The sequence below is a fragment of the Pongo pygmaeus genome, chromosome 6 (assembly GCF_028885625.2).
Source record: "Pongo pygmaeus isolate AG05252 chromosome 6, NHGRI_mPonPyg2-v2.0_pri, whole genome shotgun sequence".
NCBI classification, from domain to species: Eukaryota; Metazoa; Chordata; class Mammalia; order Primates; family Hominidae; genus Pongo; species Pongo pygmaeus.
Window position 1 is genome coordinate 65,980,491 of NC_072379.2, and position 19,752 is coordinate 66,000,242.

A 19,752-nucleotide genomic window follows, 5' to 3' on the forward strand; every position below is an offset into this window, starting at 1 on the left:
AAAATATGTCAACATTAGCAGACTGAACACTCATCGCAATATTCCCCACTTACAGGAAAGCACCATTCAGAAAACTAGAAAATATAGAACAAAATATCTCGTCTTAGCAGAATTTCTTCACAAAACTAAAATATGAAAATGAGAATGGAACCAAAGTAAATTTTTAAGTGGCTTATTCATTGGCCAAGCAAAGAAAGTCATTTATGGATTGTGAGTTAATTATATCATATTTGATTGTAGCAGTGGAAGAAATGTGTTCAGACTGCATAACTTATATAAGCCTGCTATTTGGTGAGAACAGTTGCTCATAGTTACAGACATTGAGAGTAACATCCACAGTCAATTAAAAAATAAGGTAGATTATTTTGAGTAGTTTTTCCTGGATCTTGATGAGTTGACATATGTTACTGACACTGCTCAATTGCTGGTTTTTTGAGGTGCCAACGTTGAATTTGAAGTAAATGAAAAGTTAGGCACTATAAATAGTTTCTGTGGAACAAGTACTGCTGAGACTATTTTCAAAGAAGTTGAGGAAAAGGGACACAGGAAGGGGAACATCACACTCTGGGGACTGTTGTGGGGTGGGGGAAGTGGGGAGGGATAGCTTTAGGAGATGCTAATGCTAAATGATGAGTTAATGGGTGCAGCACACCAGCATGGCACATATATACATATGTAACTAACCTGCACATTGTGCACATGTACCCTAAAACTTAAAGTATAATAATAATAAAAAATAAGTACAATCCGAAGTAGAATTTACTAAGTTACATTATAACTGATGGTTAAAATATTTGTAGAGCAGAAAACAAGCCTTGGTTGGACAAATTTACAAAGCTTGTGAAAATGTAAAGTGTTTAAAGCCTATGGTTATTTATTATTATTATTTGTCAGCATATATTTTATGGGAAGTAATTGAATTTATCATGCATTATTGGACCAGTAGTGTAAATGGTTAAGTTCATTTGCTCTTGTAAACGTAACCATCTTCATTTTTGTGAGTTTTTGTCAAGGGAAATTTTTGACTTACCTTACCACACAGCAGTTTGATGGCTTAGCAGTGGTAAAGTTTTTTGCAATATTATGAATTCAAGGCCAAGATTGAAAAAAAATTTTTTTTCAGACAAGATCTCACTTTGTCACCCAGGCTACAGTGCAGTAGGACAATTATGAGTCACTGCAGCCTTGACCTCCCAGGCTCAAGTGATCCTCCTGCCTTGGCCTCCTGAATTGCTGGGATTACTGATGTGAGCCACTGCACCTGGCTTGAAAACTTTTTTTAAAAGAGCCATCCTTGACCACTATTATAAAATACTAAATGCCTCTGGATATTAGCTTCTGCTGTAGATTTGATTATCTTTCTTAATTCATCCTCAAACTGCAAGACAAAACAGCAATTATATACCAACCTTATGCTGTGGAAAAGTCATTTCCATGACAACATTGTTTGAATCAAAATTAATGTCAAGTTGTTTTATACACTTGCCATGTCAAAAAGTTAAATCAAGAAATGAGGTTACCGCTGGGCGCGGTGGCTCACGCCTGTAATCCCAGCACTTTGGGAGGCCGAGGCGGGCGGATCACGAGGTCAGGAGATCGAGACCATCCTGGCTAACACGGTGAAACCCCGTCTCTACTAAAAAAAAAATACAAAAAAATTAGCTGGGCATGGTAGCGGGTGCCTGTAGTCCCAGCTACTAGGGAGGCTGAGGCAGGAGAATGGCCTGAAGGGAGACGGAGCTTGCAGTGAGCCGAGATCGCGCCACTGCATTCCAGCCTGGGCGAGAGCGAGACTCCGTCTCAAAAAAAAAAAAAAAAAAAAAAAAAGAAATGAGGTTACCATTGTCCTGGTAATAATATCTTAGTTCTAACTAGTAAACTCACTGGGCTTTTGGAATTAATACATGAAATAAATGTTTACGATTTATTTGGGCAACATATTACAGCTCTGATGAGAAGAGTTCTAGGTTCTAGCATTGGATGTGTCCATGGTATATCAAATGTACACTGTGGTGTCAATAACACACTTTCTTGTGGACAAAAATGAAATAACACTTTTGGTCGATGAAAAGAGATTGCTAAAATGTACAGAAATAATACCTTGCAATTTTATAGAATTGAGTTTCCAAAAGAATCTAAAATGGCTTTTAGCTTTAATTAAAGCAAGTATTACATAGAAAATAGTCTGTTGACAGATGTACTGGCAATAGGCCATTCCCTTGGGCTAAAACAATATCAGTTAAATTGGTTGTATTCAGACAACTATTCTAGGATTCATGTTGTCCTATGACTCTATTTCACTAACATGTTTTTATCATGACTTTCAAAATATCGAAGCTTTAAAAAATGGCCAGAGGAATACCTTTACAGTCATGAGTTAAAGGTTTCAAACTAAGATTTGTTATTATTAAGGAGCTATTTTATAAACATTCATTCTAATATATTTGATAGAATAAAATGTAAATGAAATTACATGATGAATAAATTGAGATGGAGTATGACTTATTTAAGTCAATATGATAGGAAATATGACCCCCAAATTATTATTTCCTAGCTCTTCTTTATGCTACAGTGTCCTTGTGAGGCAGAATTCATTTGTGGACAAATAAGATTGGTAAACAACTCTTCCTTTTACAGAAAAACTGTCCATTGAAATTGAATATGAATCTATGTTTATATGGCAAAGTAAGAGTTCTTATAAATTACATTTTATTAGACACAGTCTCGCTCCTGAAATCCTTCTTTGATTGTTTTATTCATTAATTTAATTTTTAAAATTAGGTGTTTTAAAATATAGAGATGGAGTCTCACTATGTTGTCCAGGCTGGAGTACAGTGGCTCTTCACAGGTACTATCCCACTACTGATCAGCATGAGAGTTTTACTGACTCCATTTGCAACCTGGGACAGTTTACCCCTTGTTTTACTTTTTAAATTTGGCAACTTTAAAATCTTTCATCAGGATTCCCACCATTTATTCTCTAGCTACTAGTTCTAATAAAAAAGATTTGACTTGTCTAGAAGTTATTGTGAGACCAGCACTTAATAACTGCAACAATAAAGTTTCAAGTGATGAAATGATATTAGTCAGGTGCTTATAATCAGGTTGACAACTATTCCCAGTAATTTCCCTCAGGGACAATACTATTTATTAGTAACAATTAATAAACATAAGGACAGTAATGTTGGGTCTTTCAGTATAATTTGGTTTTTCAGTTGAAGCAAATATCTGCTAAAAGAAATGTCTCACATATTAATAAAACTGCTGGTAAGAATGCCTGTTTCACTCAAAAGATTCCGAAAAGATTTGAAAGATAAGTAGTAAGAGACAAATATTAACACAGCAAAGAAAAAATAGCAAATTTTGTGGAGTGGGAATTCAAATGGAATTATAGGGCTTGATATTTCTGCCTGGAGTAGTAAACTATGGAATTCCTAAACTCAGAAGTTAATCAGATAATTATATTGTGCTACGGAGGTTAATGCTATATCCATTATTTAATTATTAAGTGAAATTCTATCCACCATCTTTTCATGTATGCCAATAAAATTGAACTCCTCAGCCCTATTTTAAAATCTAAATACTATCTAACAAAATTCTAGAACCTTGCCTTCAAAATTAACAAAATGAATTTCAGGAAGAGATGAAGATGCCCCCTTTCCTCTTGAGCTCTTTCTCCATCATAAAATTAGCTTTCTAAACCAAAATGAATGCTTGTGAATATTCACAACTGTAACCCACTTATTCTATTTTCTGATAATATAAATCCGATCTTGCAGGTGTATATTAAACAAAGAGGTCTTGCAAAAGTAAAAAAAAAAAACAACTTAGAATGGTTGCCATATCCTGTGGAAATAATCTCTAAAAGAAACATACAGTTCTGATGGGTTGCTTTAGTTGACAATTTGTTGCTCTGCTAACAAAGCTTCAAACAACATCTCAGTATTCCTAAACAGAATAAATACTTGTAAGATTTTTCTGTCATTCAGAAGTGAATTATTGACATTTTCCTTTTCTCCCAAATGCATGATAAGGAAAAAGGAAAGCCCATAACTCTACTATAATTTTTATTTTAACAGAAATAGAAAGCTTTATTTTACTTCAGTTTAAAGTAGGAAACCTTGTTTTCTGCTGCTTTTCTCTGTTAAGATCCCATTTGTTATACAAAGGTGAATTTTGTTAAAATAATTAGAAGAAAATTAACAAATTATTACTTACTTCTTCTATACTCCTCTACTCCCCACACCTGTTTAAGCATGACTTTGATACACATTATGCTGGTCATTCCATCACTAATTATGAATATATATAAATATCTTGGTTATGCATATTACTGGTCATGATTACACAATACTTTTTTACTCGTATAACAAGTAGTACAGAATCATTTCTGATGCACACATGACTCTGAATTGTTAGACATTATTTTAACTAAAATCTTATTTTCTGGGGGAAGGGAAAACTAAACCTTTTTCTTATATTAAAACTCTTAAAGTGTGTGTGTTTTCATTTTGATACTTTTCCTTATCTAACTATTTAATTCTGAGCTCTTTTTTCTAACTTATTCTTGGTCTCTTCTTTAGTCCTCTAGTTATCCTATTACAGGTACTAAATATTCTCTATTTTTGGTTAAAAATATCCAGAACAGAAAGGCTTACTTTCATCTTTCACTGAGAGTTACCTGTTAACCATGAGACTTACCTGGCCTCCTTAATGATGTGGGTCATCTCAGCACAGCTCACATATATGCACAGACACAAGTGTGCATTGCATGTGTGCACACCACATACATACATCATTTACAATAAAAACAATATACATACTCCTTGAATTTGTGCTATATCTATGGCTAATATTGTTGTCAAGCCTCCCGTGCCGTTTTCCTTTTCATCAAACCAGGCAATATCCTAGAGAAAAGGAGAATTAACATATGGTTGTCAAAAATCATTTTTTTTCCTCTGACTTGTGATTTTTCTGCTGTAAGTCAGAAAACATTTACCTGCCTCCTCACTCGCAGGTACTTAATTCCTATAAAATACTATGGATTGAATGACTTTTGCTTCTTTTTTCATGAAGATCTATATTTATATATAAACTGAAGAACTTAAGCCCAAGAGCTTGGACTCACTATTCATTACCATAGAGTATAATAATCAATGTTAAATTAAAATGGTCATTTTAAACCATCAAGTGATTTGTAATTTTATTGCATAAGTCATTTGTGAAGAGCAGACATAATTCAAAAGTAAGGTGATGAAGGCCAGAGTGGTGGCTCACACCTGTAATTCCAACACTTTGGAAGGCCAACGTGGGAGGATTGAGTCTAGGGGGTCGAGACCAGCCTGGCCAACATGATGAAACTCTGTCTCTACAAAAAACACAGACATTAGCTGGGCATGGTGGTGTGCACCTGTGGTCCCAGCTACTTGGGAGGCTGAGGTGGGGAGGATTGCTTGAGCCTGGGAGGCAGAGATTTCAGTAAGCTGAGATTACACCACTGCACTCCAGCTCAGATGCCAGAGTGAGACCCTGTCTCACAAAAAAAAAAAAAAAAAAAAAAAAGTAAGGCAATAAACAACACAATTTAGAAATATCGTCAAAACTTTCTACCTAAACTAACTGATGATAAAAAGTCTATCTCTTTCTCTTTAGGGGCCATATAATAAAGATTTTCCCTGACGCTTCACATTACCTCCTAGAACTTACAGCAATGAGAATTGTGAGAAGCTAAAAGGGCAGAAGGCTGTGAAACTCCTGAAGTTAAGAGGTATGCAATCTAAAGAAGGAGTCAGGTCAAAATTACAAGCAATAAAAGCATAATGTAATAACCAATTTTATTTTCAACAGCAAATGGAGACAGCACATCTTAGCGCTTCTCAGCCTGAGGAATTCTGATTTCCTCTTATAGCTATTGAATGTTTCCTCACACTCACTGGAACCACTTATATCTCTTGTAGATTAAAACCATGTGGAAACTGTCTCTGAAAGATGGTTTATTTTTAGTGAGTAAAGAACAAAAAAAATCTTGGCTTACTGCAACCCAGCCAGGGCTCTGAGGCCCAGCTAACAGGCAAAACAAAGGCATAGCAGGTTGAGGGCTGTGCCTTAATCATGTACATCACATGTTAGATGAAAACTTTTATGGAGGAATATGGTAGGAGCCAGGCATGATAGTACCACCCTGAGCCACTGTGTTGGGAAGGTGTCTCCATGAGCTTCGGGTCCTAGATGCCCAAAGAGCATCCTATGGAGATTACAGCCTGCACCGAACAGTAGCCACTTTGAAAGCACAATCCCAGGCGAGAGCCTAACATACTGTGAATACACAGCAGCAACAATAATAAACACAGCACTGCTGAACTGAAAGACATTACCTGCTTTTTATTGTGTACTCTCTCTCCAAAATTAAGATATTTTATATATTTTCTAATTGGTTCTAGATTTCAACATGACATGGAATGCACAGATAATTTTTAGATACAGTATAAAGTAAAAAATATGAAAAGAATTTATTATTGAATATTACATTCCTGATTCTATAGTAACTTGCTGTAAAACACCATGAATAGGTACATATGTGATTAATCTTAGTCATTATCTGACGTTCAGTTGGCAAGATGTCTGAAATTGCTTTTTGGCAAGACAGCAATTGTGTACTCCAGGGATTGTTTTCCAGCATAGGCAATATATATGAAAACATTTAGGGAGGCCGAGACGGGCGGATCACGAGGTCAGAAGATCGAGACCATCTTGGCTAAGATGGTGAAATCCCATCTCCTCTAAAAATACAAAAAAAAAAAAAAAAAAAAAAAAAAATAAGCCAAGCGTGGTGGTGGGCGCCTGTAGTCCCAGCTACTCAGGAGGCTGAGGCAGGAGAATGGTGTGAACCTGGGAGGCAGAGCTTGCAGTGAGCCGAGATCAAGCCACTGCACTCCAGCCTGGGCGACAGAGCGAGACTCCGTCTCAAAAAAAAAAAAAAAAAAAAAAAAGAAAACATTTAGCAGTGTTTCTGGCACTTAGGTGGCAAGTAAAAATTAGCTTGCATCCTCTCTTCCTGACAGGAATATAATTATAAGAAAGGCCATCAGGCTTTTGATACTAGTAGATACCCAGTTTTTTCTGCCAATAGTTCTACTTGAAATAAAAATGCAATAAAACCATCATAAGTGCTTGGCGTGTATTCTCTCATTTAATCATCACAACAACTCTGTGAGATAGATAATATGATTACCCACATTTTAGAAGTAAAAATACTAAGGTACTTAGAGGTACTTAGAGATTAAGTAATGTGTCCAAGGCCACATAGCTGGCAGGTGCTGAGGCCAGGATTTGAAGCACAGCAACCAGAGGCCAGAGTTTTTATTTTTTTATTTTCAATTTTTTTTTGGATTTGGTTTTATTAAAGATGGACTTTATTCTAAGTGTACAGTGTACCTTAAGATATTGCCTGACACAGTGTTAGCAAGCAATTAAAAAACTAAACTACTGGCTGGGCGCGGTGGCTCATGCCTGTAACTAAACTACTATAACATAAAGATAATATCTGTAGTTTGGAAAGAAATGAGGTTACATTTAAAGTCATGCAACTCATTACTTAAAAAAAATTTCTGGCTGGGCACAGTGGCTCACGCCTGTAATCTCAGCACTTTGGGAGGCTGATGTGGGCAGATCACTTGAGGTCAGGAGTTTGAGACCAGCCTGGCCAACGTGGTGAAACCCCAACTCTACTAAAAATACAAAAGAATTAGCCAGGCGTGGTGGGGCGTGCCTGTAGTCCCAGCTACTTAGGAGGTTGAGGCAGCAGAATTGCTTGAACCTGGGAGGTGGAGTTGCAGTGAGCCGAGATCACACCATTGCATTCCAGCCTGGGCAACAGAGCGAGACTCTGTCTCAAAAAAAAAAAAAAAAAAAAAAATCCATTAAATGTAATACTAATTGTTTAGTTAGCCTCAACGGATATTTTTTGTTAAAAAAATTATTTTTTTTAAACTTTCAAGTTCAAGAGTACATGTGTAGATTTGTGATACAGGTAAACTTGTGTCATGGTGGTTTGTTGTACAGATTATTTAAGTTGTTAATCAATTATCTTGTTCGGCCTGCCATCTGACTCAAGAATTACAGCTGAGTTTCATGACCTGTTTCTCATGCTCCAGGACTCATTACCTCAAATCCTTTTGGAATTAGCTTAGGTAAATTTTGAAGCCCCTTAGTGATCACCATCAATGCTATCATAATTTAAAGAACCCCAAGAAGACTTAGCCAATCTAGTTTAGAGGGAAATGGGGAAAAATAAACTTCTTACATGTTCAAAAACTCAATAGCTCTATAGGTAATTATTTATCATTAAGAATTGTAAACTTAACTTTGAAACACAATGAACGATGAATTATTCAGTGATTGAAGTCAGCAACACTTAGAACATTCTTTTCAACAGGAAGAATCTAAAGTAATCACATAAAGTTTGGATTTTATACCTATAAAAATACCACACCTGTTTCTATACATACCTCTACCTCAAATGAGGTTTCACAATGGTTATAAAAAGCACTGCAAGTCTCAGCACGGTTGTTAAATTTTAAAAAGTCTTATCTTAGGACAAAAATCAGGTAATAAGAATTAGATAAAACTGCACACTAGGAGCTTCCCTTACTATAGACAAAGCAAAATTGTGAAGATGCTTACAAAGAAAGGGCTAAATATACTAGTCTTCTTTTTCTCCGATTTTAAAAGGTAAAGCTAAGAATCAAAAACAGTGCTGAAGGATGAAGAAGGAAAACAGACAACTTAACTTATGGGGATATTTAATAACATGTGCTAAGTGGCATAGACTTTCTGTGCAAGTCTTTGTAAGTATGTACATGATATTTTAAAACCCAGAGTTTATGGCTTATAGTTTGAAGCATCCTTATTAGCAGAAGCTACTTTATCTAAAAATGTTACAGTCCTAATGTTCACATGGCTAATGCTAGACCGAGGATTAATGTCCAGTATTAACCATCAAAATACTAGATTAACCACAGTTTCTCTCATTAAACTGTCTCATGGCTTTGAAATTCTTCCACTAAAAGCATTCCATGAACAGAAAGGAAGTTCAAAGTATGCTTGAAAAATTAAAATTTATATTCTTCTGTATAAAAACAAACATCTAGGCATTCAGGAAACATTTTCTAAAGTTTCTAGAAATTTAAAATAAATTTATTTGAACAGGGAAAAAGATAAATTTAAAAAAAACAAAAATGAGCAGAAATAGCCAACAAATATGAAATATAGTATTAGTTAATTAAAGTCTCAACTTATTTCTTGGAATATTTGCAGTAAAGACATAAAGTATTCATAAATTAAAAAATAATAATGTACAAGTTTAACATGAGAGGTATGTGCTGGCATCAAATTGATTTGTGATCCTACAAGTAGGATTAAGGAGTTTTTCTGGATTAAGGAGTTTTTCTGGATTAAGGAGTGTCTTTTTCTGGATTAAGAAAGTGTTTTTCTGGATTAAGGAGTGTCTCCAAATGTGGAACAAGAAGCAGAAATGGGACCTTTTTGAACAGAAGGTGTAAGGTCACCCATTGCTTTAGAGCACGGTGTTGCCATGGGAAACCTCCGACTTGCTTCTCTGAGTTTTGTATCTTGTAGCTCCCTAAGAGTACAGCTGTTGCATGGCAGCCTTCAGAGTACTGCTCCTTAAAGTCATAAGACTTAAAAATGGGTTTTGACGACTCAGTTGGAGTGACAGTAACTCCATTTCTGAAAAGAAATCATCTTGGCAGGAAGCTATTTGCTCCTGCCTGGTGAGCTTTTGTGACGGAAAGTGAGGTGAAGGGCTACTAATGATTAATGGCTTTCAGGGTAACCCAATACATTTTAGCCTCGTGAAAGAATTTTAGAGGTGCCAGTCTGAGACATTCCTTCCATTTGCCCCCAAGACTCACTTCTCAAGATTACTACTTGATCCACCTATTTTTAGTTATTTCACAGCAGTGACTGATCATCTGCATAAGGCAGGCAGACCTGGCAGCTAGACCGATGTTATCTGAGTTCAGGACTCTTCTGATAAAGGCAGAGAGATTGGCTGCTTTAAGAAGTGTAGAGTCAAAAAACTTAAGCTATGCACATGAATTAGAACCAGAGAAATTAACAACTTCTTTTCAGATGCATTCCCAAGATATGGTAGCTCTTACTTCTCCTTTTTAATTTGGCCTTCCATTCTGATCCCAGAACACTACATCATTCATTAAAAGAAAGATTTGTCAAGATGAATGCAAGGAACAATGAGTAGATCCTATGTTCTTTTCTATAAGCTGTATTTTGTTAACATCACACTTTTGGACTTGCTTCTTTTAGAAAAATATAAGACTTCTGACATCAGATTTTTGCTGCTCAGAACAAAAAGAGTGTGCTTTCAAAGAAAGATTATGTCAAAAATTGACTTGAGACAGAATTAAAGCTAGAATGTTTTACAATAAATTTTAAATAAAATAAAAAAATTCAACTTATCACTGACCTGATATAACATGGCTTTGAAGGCCAAGTGTCTTAATCTCATCGTTAAAATTTCCCCTGCTCTGCCATAAAATAATCCCTGAAAAGCAAACAAACAAAAATCTACATTCTTTTCCTTTGTAACATTTAGTTGATATATTTTTAACTCAAATAGAAAGAATGGCAACAGAAAGTAATCATGCTCAGGCTTGTTTAATTTATTAAAAGCTTACCTGCATGAAATAACTGACAAAGCAAATAACACCCAAAATGACGAATATCATGGAATAAATTTCTGCATCATGCTTTAATGTGGTTTTATCATTATTTCCAAACATCTGAAAAGGAACAGATTTTTATCAGGTGTTTGGAGGAAAATATAAAAGAAACAGAAAAAGTGAAAATTTCTGTATATCAGGAGTTTTAAAATACATTTCTTTTTTTTTTTTCTTTTTTGAGACAGAATCTTGCTCTGTCGCCCAGGCTGGAGTGCAGTGTCGCGATCTCAGTCTTGGCTCAATGCAACCTCTGCCTCCCAGGTTCAAGTGATTCTCATGCCTCAGCCTCCCGAGTAGCTGGGATTACAGGCGCGCACCACCACACCCGGCTATTTTTATGTTTTTAGTAGAGATGGGGTTTCACTATATTGGGCAGGCTGGTCTCGAGCTCTTGACCTCAAGTGATCCAGCTGCCTCTGCCTCCCAAAGTGCTGGGATTACAGGCATGAGCCATTGCACCTGGCTTAAAATAAATTTCAACATAAAAATAAAACTATACACACATTTCTGTGGAAAAAAGTGCACCATGATGCTATTATCTGCATACATTATCTATGATAAAAAATAACTTGCTTTTAATTCTCTTAAACTACATAAATATGAGATCTGAAAAATGAGTCATCTATTATTATCACAGTATATTTCCCAAGAAACCACCAGTTTGTTTGAATTATTATTTTGAATAATTTTTGATCACTCAAGTTTCTTAGTATTCTTCTAGTTAAGTAGTACCTGCAAGGTGAGGCTTTTTAATGTGCCCCCAGAATTTTTCTTAAAAATTAGTAACATACATACACAGGCATTTATACTGATAAAGTATAGCTGTGCAAATTAGGGAGACTGACGTTCCAGGCTAGAACTTTAGTTAACATTGAAGAGTAAGCATGGATCTTGTAAGATCCTTAAACACACCAATTGCCCTGAGTCCTTAAGCAAAATCCCAGACTCTTGTTATTTCTTCTCCCTGAGCTGGCTGGTAAGAAAAGAAATTGCAACTATACCCACTAATTGAAAGGAAAGTAGTTGTATTTGCCTATTTTATTTCTTCAGTGTTTTGGAATGCTGATCCAGCACTGGAGTCAAAATTAGAAAACAAAGCAATTTCTTCACTGATTGCCCAGTCAACAAGGCCCAGCCACACACTTTACAAGAGATGCTGGCTTATCTCCTGGGAACATTAATTAACCTTCCTATCATGGACCCCACACTAGGGGCGGCCCACTAAAAGTCCCAATTTTCCCCTTGTGGTTCAGACTGATACAAGCTTGTTCTCTCAGGTCATACTTTCTTTAAATTGCTGAAAGTATTAGCAAATTTGTTTTACTTACGGTTATAATTTTTGCAAAGATGATGGAAAATACCGGATGAACAGTTCCATTTAGAACAGAAGCCAGTGTTCCCAGAACCACAAAAGGCCATTCAGGCTTGTTTAACTTTAAAATTTTTAATAGAGAGACTTCAGGAAGACTTATCTAAAAATAAAATATGTTGGTTAAAAATGCCAGTTTGTGTGCATAACAGAATCTAGGGAAGTTAGCCCATCATAAACAGAATTATAATGTATAACATCAAATATAACAGACAGCAGGGTAGAAAATATTTTTCTTAAAAAATTCACTGCCCATATTATTAATGATGACCCTAAAGCATAAAATAAAGGAAGCTTTGCCACAGGTGACTATTTGTGCAATATCACTTTTTGGCATTTCACTCCGTTGCTATCATTTAAAAAGTACAATTAACTCACATGTAATTTTTAAGGGTCACAAAAGAAATGGCAGGTGTGTTTTTCTTTACTCTTGTTAAACTGGATGGAATATTGTACTACAGGATAAGAAAAAAATCTAAGCAGAAGCTAAGAAAAGAAAATGCAGAAGGTAAAAGTTTCATTACGATCTCAAACTTGAAAGTTGGAAAGTTTCATGATGTATTTACAAAAACATTTTCCTAATACCTTGGATTGTTTTGGAGTTCTTATTTATAAGCAAATTATTGCAATATCTGAGCACATTATTTAAACTCACCAAGCCTGTCTCCTCATTTTTCCAAGGGGAGTGGTATCAGTTCCTATCTTGTAGGACTGTTTATACAATTAAGCTTTATTCAGTACATTTGCGACTCACTGTATTTGCAAACAATAAACACCCAATAAATGCTAGCAGTCATTGCTGTTTCTGATGTTATTACAGAGGAAGGATTATATTACACAAAATTTCAGGTTTTATAAAGAGAAAGCACAATGCAAGTAGTCATTCTGGGTCTGCCAGCCCTTCCGAGGATACGTGGAAGGTGACAAGGGGAGGCAGTGGTCACAGTGGCCAGAGGATAAATAATACGATGACGATCTCTCTTTGCTCTTGTCTGCAATAAGTAGTGGATTTCAGAATCTTAAAAATTCTTCTGAACAGCTTTGTGGTGAGTAATTATTCTCAGTAGGAAAGTAGACAGTGAATTCTTTGGTATTTCATTCATTAAAACTTCCTCATGGCATTCACTCTTAAAATAATGACATTTATGGACCTAATAACCAGAGAATTCCTCAAGAAAGACTATAAAATAGTTTATAATTCTTGTTCTATTCTCAGTCTGGCCACTATAATGCGGACTGTTGTTTGGACAACAGAACTTTGAAATTCTGATGCCTTTAAAGTCCATTTTCAGGGTGGCTAACCCACATTTATATTGGATGACTTAATAATTTGATTGTATCCATCATTTTTCCTGCTGAAGTTTTCTAAAGCTCATCATCAAAAAGGGCACAACATTTCAGTTAGGTCACTGTTCAAAAGAATATACAAAAATTTAAAAAGTTGCACACTAACTCTTTATCAGGCACTGAGCATGGAACTAAGTGCTTTACAAAATTACCTTATTTGGTAAGGAAATTAAGGTTTAGCATGTCCCAGGACACCAGTAAATTACAGAGCCAGGAAATTGGGAGGGCTATCTTCCTCCTATAGAATGATCTACATTACATAGGTAATTTAAAGATGTTCTTTTGCCTCTGGGAAAATACACAATGAAAGATTTAAAATGGTATCATTTAAATAGTGTTGTCAAGATAGAAAAGAAGTAAATAAGATAAAAACAAAACAAAAATTTCAGTAAAATCATAAAATAGGCTGTGTTACTTAAATATGAGACAGGTTATACATGCGTTAAAATAATCTGATACAAAACATAAAATTATAGACATAAAGAGATATGACATGAGTGTTAAAAAGTTAAAAAGTGATATTTAAAATATTTTAAATTTCATTTGATACATTTTACAGCTTTCTTGAGTTATAGTTTTCATATAATAAAGTGCACATATTTGAAATGTATAATTTGATAAATTTGAACACTGCTACAGACTCAAGAAAAGATCAAAAAAGTCAAGATAATAAACATATCCATTACCCTCAGAAGTTTTCTCCTGCTTTTTTATCATCCCTCTCTCCACACTTCTTAGTTGCCAGTCCTCTTCCCCCCTTCCTCCTGCAACTACTGGTATGCTTTCAGTCACTATAGATTAGTTTGCATTTTTAGAACATTATATAAATGAAATCATACATTATCTACTCCTTTTCAGATAGCTTCTTTTGCTCAACATACTTATTTTGCCATTTATCCATGCTGCTGCATAAATCAGCATATCATTTCTTTTTATTGCTGCATAGCATTTCTTTGTATAGCTATCTCACAAATTATTATCCATCCACCTGTTGATATAAATTTGAGTGGTTCCCACTTTTAGACTATTACACATAAAACTGCTATGAACATTCATATACAAGGCTTTGTGTGGACATACATTTTCATTTCTCTTGAGCAAATATCTAGAAATGAAATGGCTGGGTCATTTAGTAGGTGAGTGTTTTTTAAGAAACTGACAAATTATTTTCCAAAGTAGCTTTAGCATTTTATACTCCCACCAGCTAAATAAGCTCCAGTTGCGCCCCACCATCATCAATATTTGGCACAGTCAGTCTTTTTAGATTTAACCATTCTAACAGGTGTATAGTGATTTCTCATTGCGATTTTCTTTTGCATTTCTGAAATGACTAACCACGTTGGGCATCTTTTTGTGTGCTTATTTCCAATTTGCTCATCTTGTTTAGCAAAATGCCTATTCAAATCTTTTGCCGACATTTAATTGGGTTGTTTGTATTTTTATTATTATGCTTTGGGATTTCTTTATATTTTTTTGGATACAAGTCCTGATCAGATATGTGATTTACAAACATTTTCCCCTAGTTTATGGTCTATCCTTTTCATTTTCTTTAAAGTGTTTTAAAAATAATGAAGTTCTTGATTTTGGTAATGTCTGACTTATCAATTTTTTTCATTTATAAATTATGCATTTGTTGTTATATTTAGGAAATCTTTGCTTAACACAAAGTCGTGAAGATTTTTTTATTGCATTTTCTTATAGAAGTTTTATTGTTTTAGGTTTTACAGTAAGGGCTTTAATCCATTTTGAGTTAATTTTCATCTGTGGTTTGAGGTATGGGTTGTGGTTGATTATTTTGTCTATAGATATATAATTGATCCAGAATCATTTTTTGAAAAAAAAAATTGTTAATTGAGTTGCCTTTGCACTTGTGTTGAAAAGCAATTGACCATTTATGTATGGGACTATTTCTTAGCTCTCTTTTCTGTTCCATTGATCTATTTGTCTATTTGTATGCCAATGAAATGTTTTGATTACTATAGTTCTATAGGTAATTGAAATGAGAATTAGTAATTAGCTTTATATAGTAGTTGAAACAGAATTGAAATCAGGTAGTATCCTTCTTCCAACTTTGCTCTTTTTTTAAAAAAATTATTTTGCCTATTTTGGCTTTCTGCATTTCCGTGTGAATTCAATTTGGGGAGAAAGAACATCTTAACTATACTGAATTTTCTTATTCACTCACATTGAAAATATCTTTTAATTTATTTGGTCTATTTTTCTCAGTAGTTTTTCTCTGTAATATTTTATAGATTGCAGTGTGTGGGTTTTACAATCTCTTATCTCATTTATTCCCTATAATTTAATATTTTGGTACTATTGTACATAAAATTATTTTTTTAATTTTAATTTCCCACTTTCCATTTGTAGTATATAGAATTGGAATTGATTTTAGTATATTGTCACGTATTCTACAACCTTGCTAAACTTTATTAGTTTTAGTACATGTGTGTATGTATGTGTAGATTCCATAAGATTGTTTGCATAAGTAATCATGCCATCTGTGAATAAAGACACTCCTACATGTTCCTTTCTTACCTGGATGCTTTTATTTTCTTACCTTATTGAACAGGCCAGAACTTCCAGTACAATGTTCAATAGATGTAGTGTATGCCCTTGCCTTGTTCTTGATCTTAGTCTTTCACCATTTAGTATGATGTTAGCCGTTGTTTTTTGTAGCTGCCTTTTATCAGGTTGAAGGAATTTCTTTTAATTCGTTACTTACTGAGAGTTATCAGAAATGGATGGGGTATTTTATCACATGGGTTTTCTGCATTGATTGAGATAATTGGTTTTTTCTTTTTAATTTTTTTAATTAGGAGAATTACATTAATTTCTGAATGTTAAACCAACTTTTCACTTTTTAGAACAATCCTACTTGGTGATGATATATTATTCTTTTTCTATATGGTTGGATTAGATTTGTTGCATTTTGTTGAGAATTCTTTCATCTATGTTCATGGCTGATATTTGTCTATAATTTTATTTTTTTGTAATCTCATTGTCTAATTTTGATATCAGAGTAATGATGCTGGTCTCATAGAACAAGAACTTCTTCCTTATCACTTTTTTTAAATAGAATTCATCAGTAAAGCCATATGGCTTAAATTTGTTTTTTTTTTTTTTTTTTTTTTTTAGGGAAAGAGGAATTTAACCACAGATTCAATTTTTTAAAATAAATGTAAGAATATTCAAACTATCAATTTATTCTTGAGTGGGCTTTGGTAGTTTGTAAACTTTAGGGAATTTGCTCATTTCATCTGAGTTGTAGGACTTGTTTGCATAAATGTTTTAATAAGATTATTTTATTAGTCTTTTAATGTATGTAGAATCTGTAGTGATGTCAGCTCTTTCATTCTTGATGTTGGCAGTTTGTATCTTCTTTTTTTTCTTGCTCAGTGAGTTCAATATTGATGTTCCCAGAGAACCAACTTTGGATTTGATTGATTTTTCTTTATTATTTTCTTCCTTCTGGTATCTTAAGGTGGAAACTTAGTATATTAATTTGAGATTTTTAGATAGTATAGGTGTTTAGTGGTACAAGTTTCTTTCTCAGTATCACTTTAAGCTTCCTATACATTTTGATATGTTCAGTGTTCATTTTTGTTCAATTCAAAACACTTTTGAGTTTCTCTTTTGATTTTTGCTTTGATTTGTGCTTATTTAGAAGTGAGTTATGTAGTTTATAAATATTTCAAGGTTTCCCAGACTACTTTCTGTTATTGACTTCTGACTTAATTCCATATTGGTCAGGTAATATACTTTGCATTTCTTGATTTTTTTTTTTTTTTTTGAGACAGGATCTTGTTCTGTTACCCAACATGGGGTACGATAATGCAATCATAGCTCACTGCAGCCTCAAAGTCTTGGGTTCAAGCAATCCTCCTACATCAGCCTCCCAGTAGCTGGGACTACAGGTACATGCCACTATCCCTGGTTAATTATTATTATTTTTTTGTAGATACAGTGTCTCCCTATGTTACCCAGGCTGGCATTATGTGACTTTTTTAAAAGTTTATTGAGACTTGTGTTATAGTCCAGAATATGGTCTATTTTGGTAAATGTTTCAAGTGCATTTGAAAAGAAGACATACTCTGTTGTTAATATGTGAAGTCTTCTACAAATGTTTATTAGGTCAAATTTGTTGATAGTGCTATTAAAGTCATCTATATTTCTGCCAAATTTCTATTTACTTGTTCTACTAAGATTTAGTAGAAGGGTGTTGAAATCTCTGAATACAATTGGAGATTTGTCTATTTGCAGTTCTGGATAAACTGATTCCTTTTTAATTTTGAAAGAAACTTCTTTATCCCTAGTAATGTTGTTTGCTCTAAGAAAATTACTTTGGCTGTCCTTAACATCACAATCTACCTTCAGACAATGTTATATACCACTTAGGAACCTTAAAATATAATACTTTAGTTTCTTTTTCCCAGTGTTTTGGCTATTGTTTTCAAACATTTTACTAATACTTGTGTAAAAAAAAACCCATAATATAATGTTCTTTTTTCTTTGAAAAATAAATATGCTTTTAAACATATCAAAAATGTAAATATACAAACCATTCTTTTATAGTAACTTGTATATTTACTATTACTGATATTCTTCATTCCTTTGTGTATATTCAGATTTCCATCTAGTATCACTTTCCTTCTGCCCAAAGGACTGCCTTTAATATTTCTTATAGTGTAGGTGTGCTGGTAGTTAATTATTTTAACCTTTCATTTCTGAAAATGTCTGAATTTTGCCTTCCTTTTTATTAGGCATTTTTCTGTAAATAGCATTCTGATTTGAGGTGTTTTCTTTTTCTTTCAGTGCTTTAAAAATATTGCTCCATTATCTTCTTGTTTGCATTGTTTCTAATGAGAAGTTTGTAGCTTTCTTGTCTTTTTCCTCATCTATATTGTGTCAATTTCTCTGGATGCTTTAGTAGTTTTCTCCTTAACACTGGTTTTAAGTAGTTTGATTACGATATACCTAGGTGTAGGATTTCTTATGTTTCTTATGTTTAGAATTTATTGAGTTTCTTGAATCTGTGGATTTTAAGTTTTCATCAAATTGGCAAATTTTTAAAGCATTATTTCTTCAATGATTTGGACTTCCTTTGGGGACATATGTACATACGGAATATAGATATAATAAATGCTTAATGTCTTTACTAACTCTACTAAGTCTGCCATTTCCGGGTCTATTTCTATTATTGATGGATTTTTCTCTTCATTTTGGGTACTTTTTTCCTGCTTTCTTGCTTGCCTGGTGATTTTTGAATGGATGCCAGACATTGTAAATTTTAAACTTTGGGGGACTAGGTATTTCTGAATTCTTGTATATGTTATTGAGCCTTGTTCTGGGACACATTTAAATTACTTGGAAACAGTTTAATCCTTTTGAGGCTTGCTATTAGGATTTGTTAGTTAGGTTTAGTGCGGAGTTTAGTCTAGGACTAATTATTTTCCCCTCTGAGGCAATATCTTTCTTAACACTTTACCCAGTGTCTCGTGAATTTAAAGATTTTCTACTCCAGTTAGTTTAATAAGAACTTTTCCTGGCCCTGTGTGAGTTCTAAGAATTGCTCCTTTTAATCTTTTCTGGTAGATATATAGCCTGCCTCTGGTAGTTTCCTTAATAAATACACTGATCAGTAGTCAGATGAAGACTCAAAGGAGAACCTCTGCAGATCTCTGGGCTTCTCTCTTTCTGAGAAGTTCTCTCCTCTCCGGTTCTTTGCTCTGAAACCTCTAGCTGCTTTGGCCTCCTTCAACCCTTAGCTCTGTCTCCTCAACTCAAAGTCCATTGAGTTTCGGGAGGCAGAGGTTGGGGTGAGTCGAGATTGCGCCATTGCACTCTAGCCTGAGCAACAAGAGTGAAACTCCGTCTCAAAAAAAAAAAAAAAAAAAAAAAGAGTCCATTGGGTTTTGTCTGTGTTTTCCCTCTCGGCTCTGAGGCCTGAAAACTACTCAGACCTTAAACTGGGTCAGTGACAAGGTTCATCTCATTTATTTCTCCTTCCACAGAGATCACTATCCTATTTTGCATGATGTCCAATGTCAGAAGCCATTATTTCACATATTTTGTTTAGTTTCTTAGTTGTATCAAGCAGGAAAGTAAATCTAGTCCCTGTGAAACTATCTTGGTTGAAAGTGAAAATCTCTAATTTTATGTGATTTTTCACGGCAATTAACACAAATGATCTCTTCCTTTTTCTGTACCACTTTTCTTTTTTGGTGTCTGTGATACAACACTCTCCTGGGTTTCCTCTTATTTTGCCAGCCATTT

General features: G+C 34.3%; 1 protein-coding gene across 1 annotated transcript in view; it reads right to left on the reverse strand.

The window, feature by feature from the left end:
* The window catches only part of ABCB5 (ATP binding cassette subfamily B member 5), a 145,779-nt gene that overhangs the window by 47,191 nt on the left and 78,836 nt on the right, over positions 1–19,752 (reverse strand). The window contains exons 17-20 of the mRNA XM_054495454.1: positions 12,089–12,232; positions 10,716–10,820; positions 10,505–10,582; positions 4,824–4,907 (exon numbers count right to left, since the gene is read on the reverse strand). Coding sequence (XP_054351429.1) covers positions 4,824–4,907; positions 10,505–10,582; positions 10,716–10,820; positions 12,089–12,232 — 411 coding nt within the window. The remainder of the gene's footprint in view (positions 1–4,823; positions 4,908–10,504; positions 10,583–10,715; positions 10,821–12,088; positions 12,233–19,752) is intronic.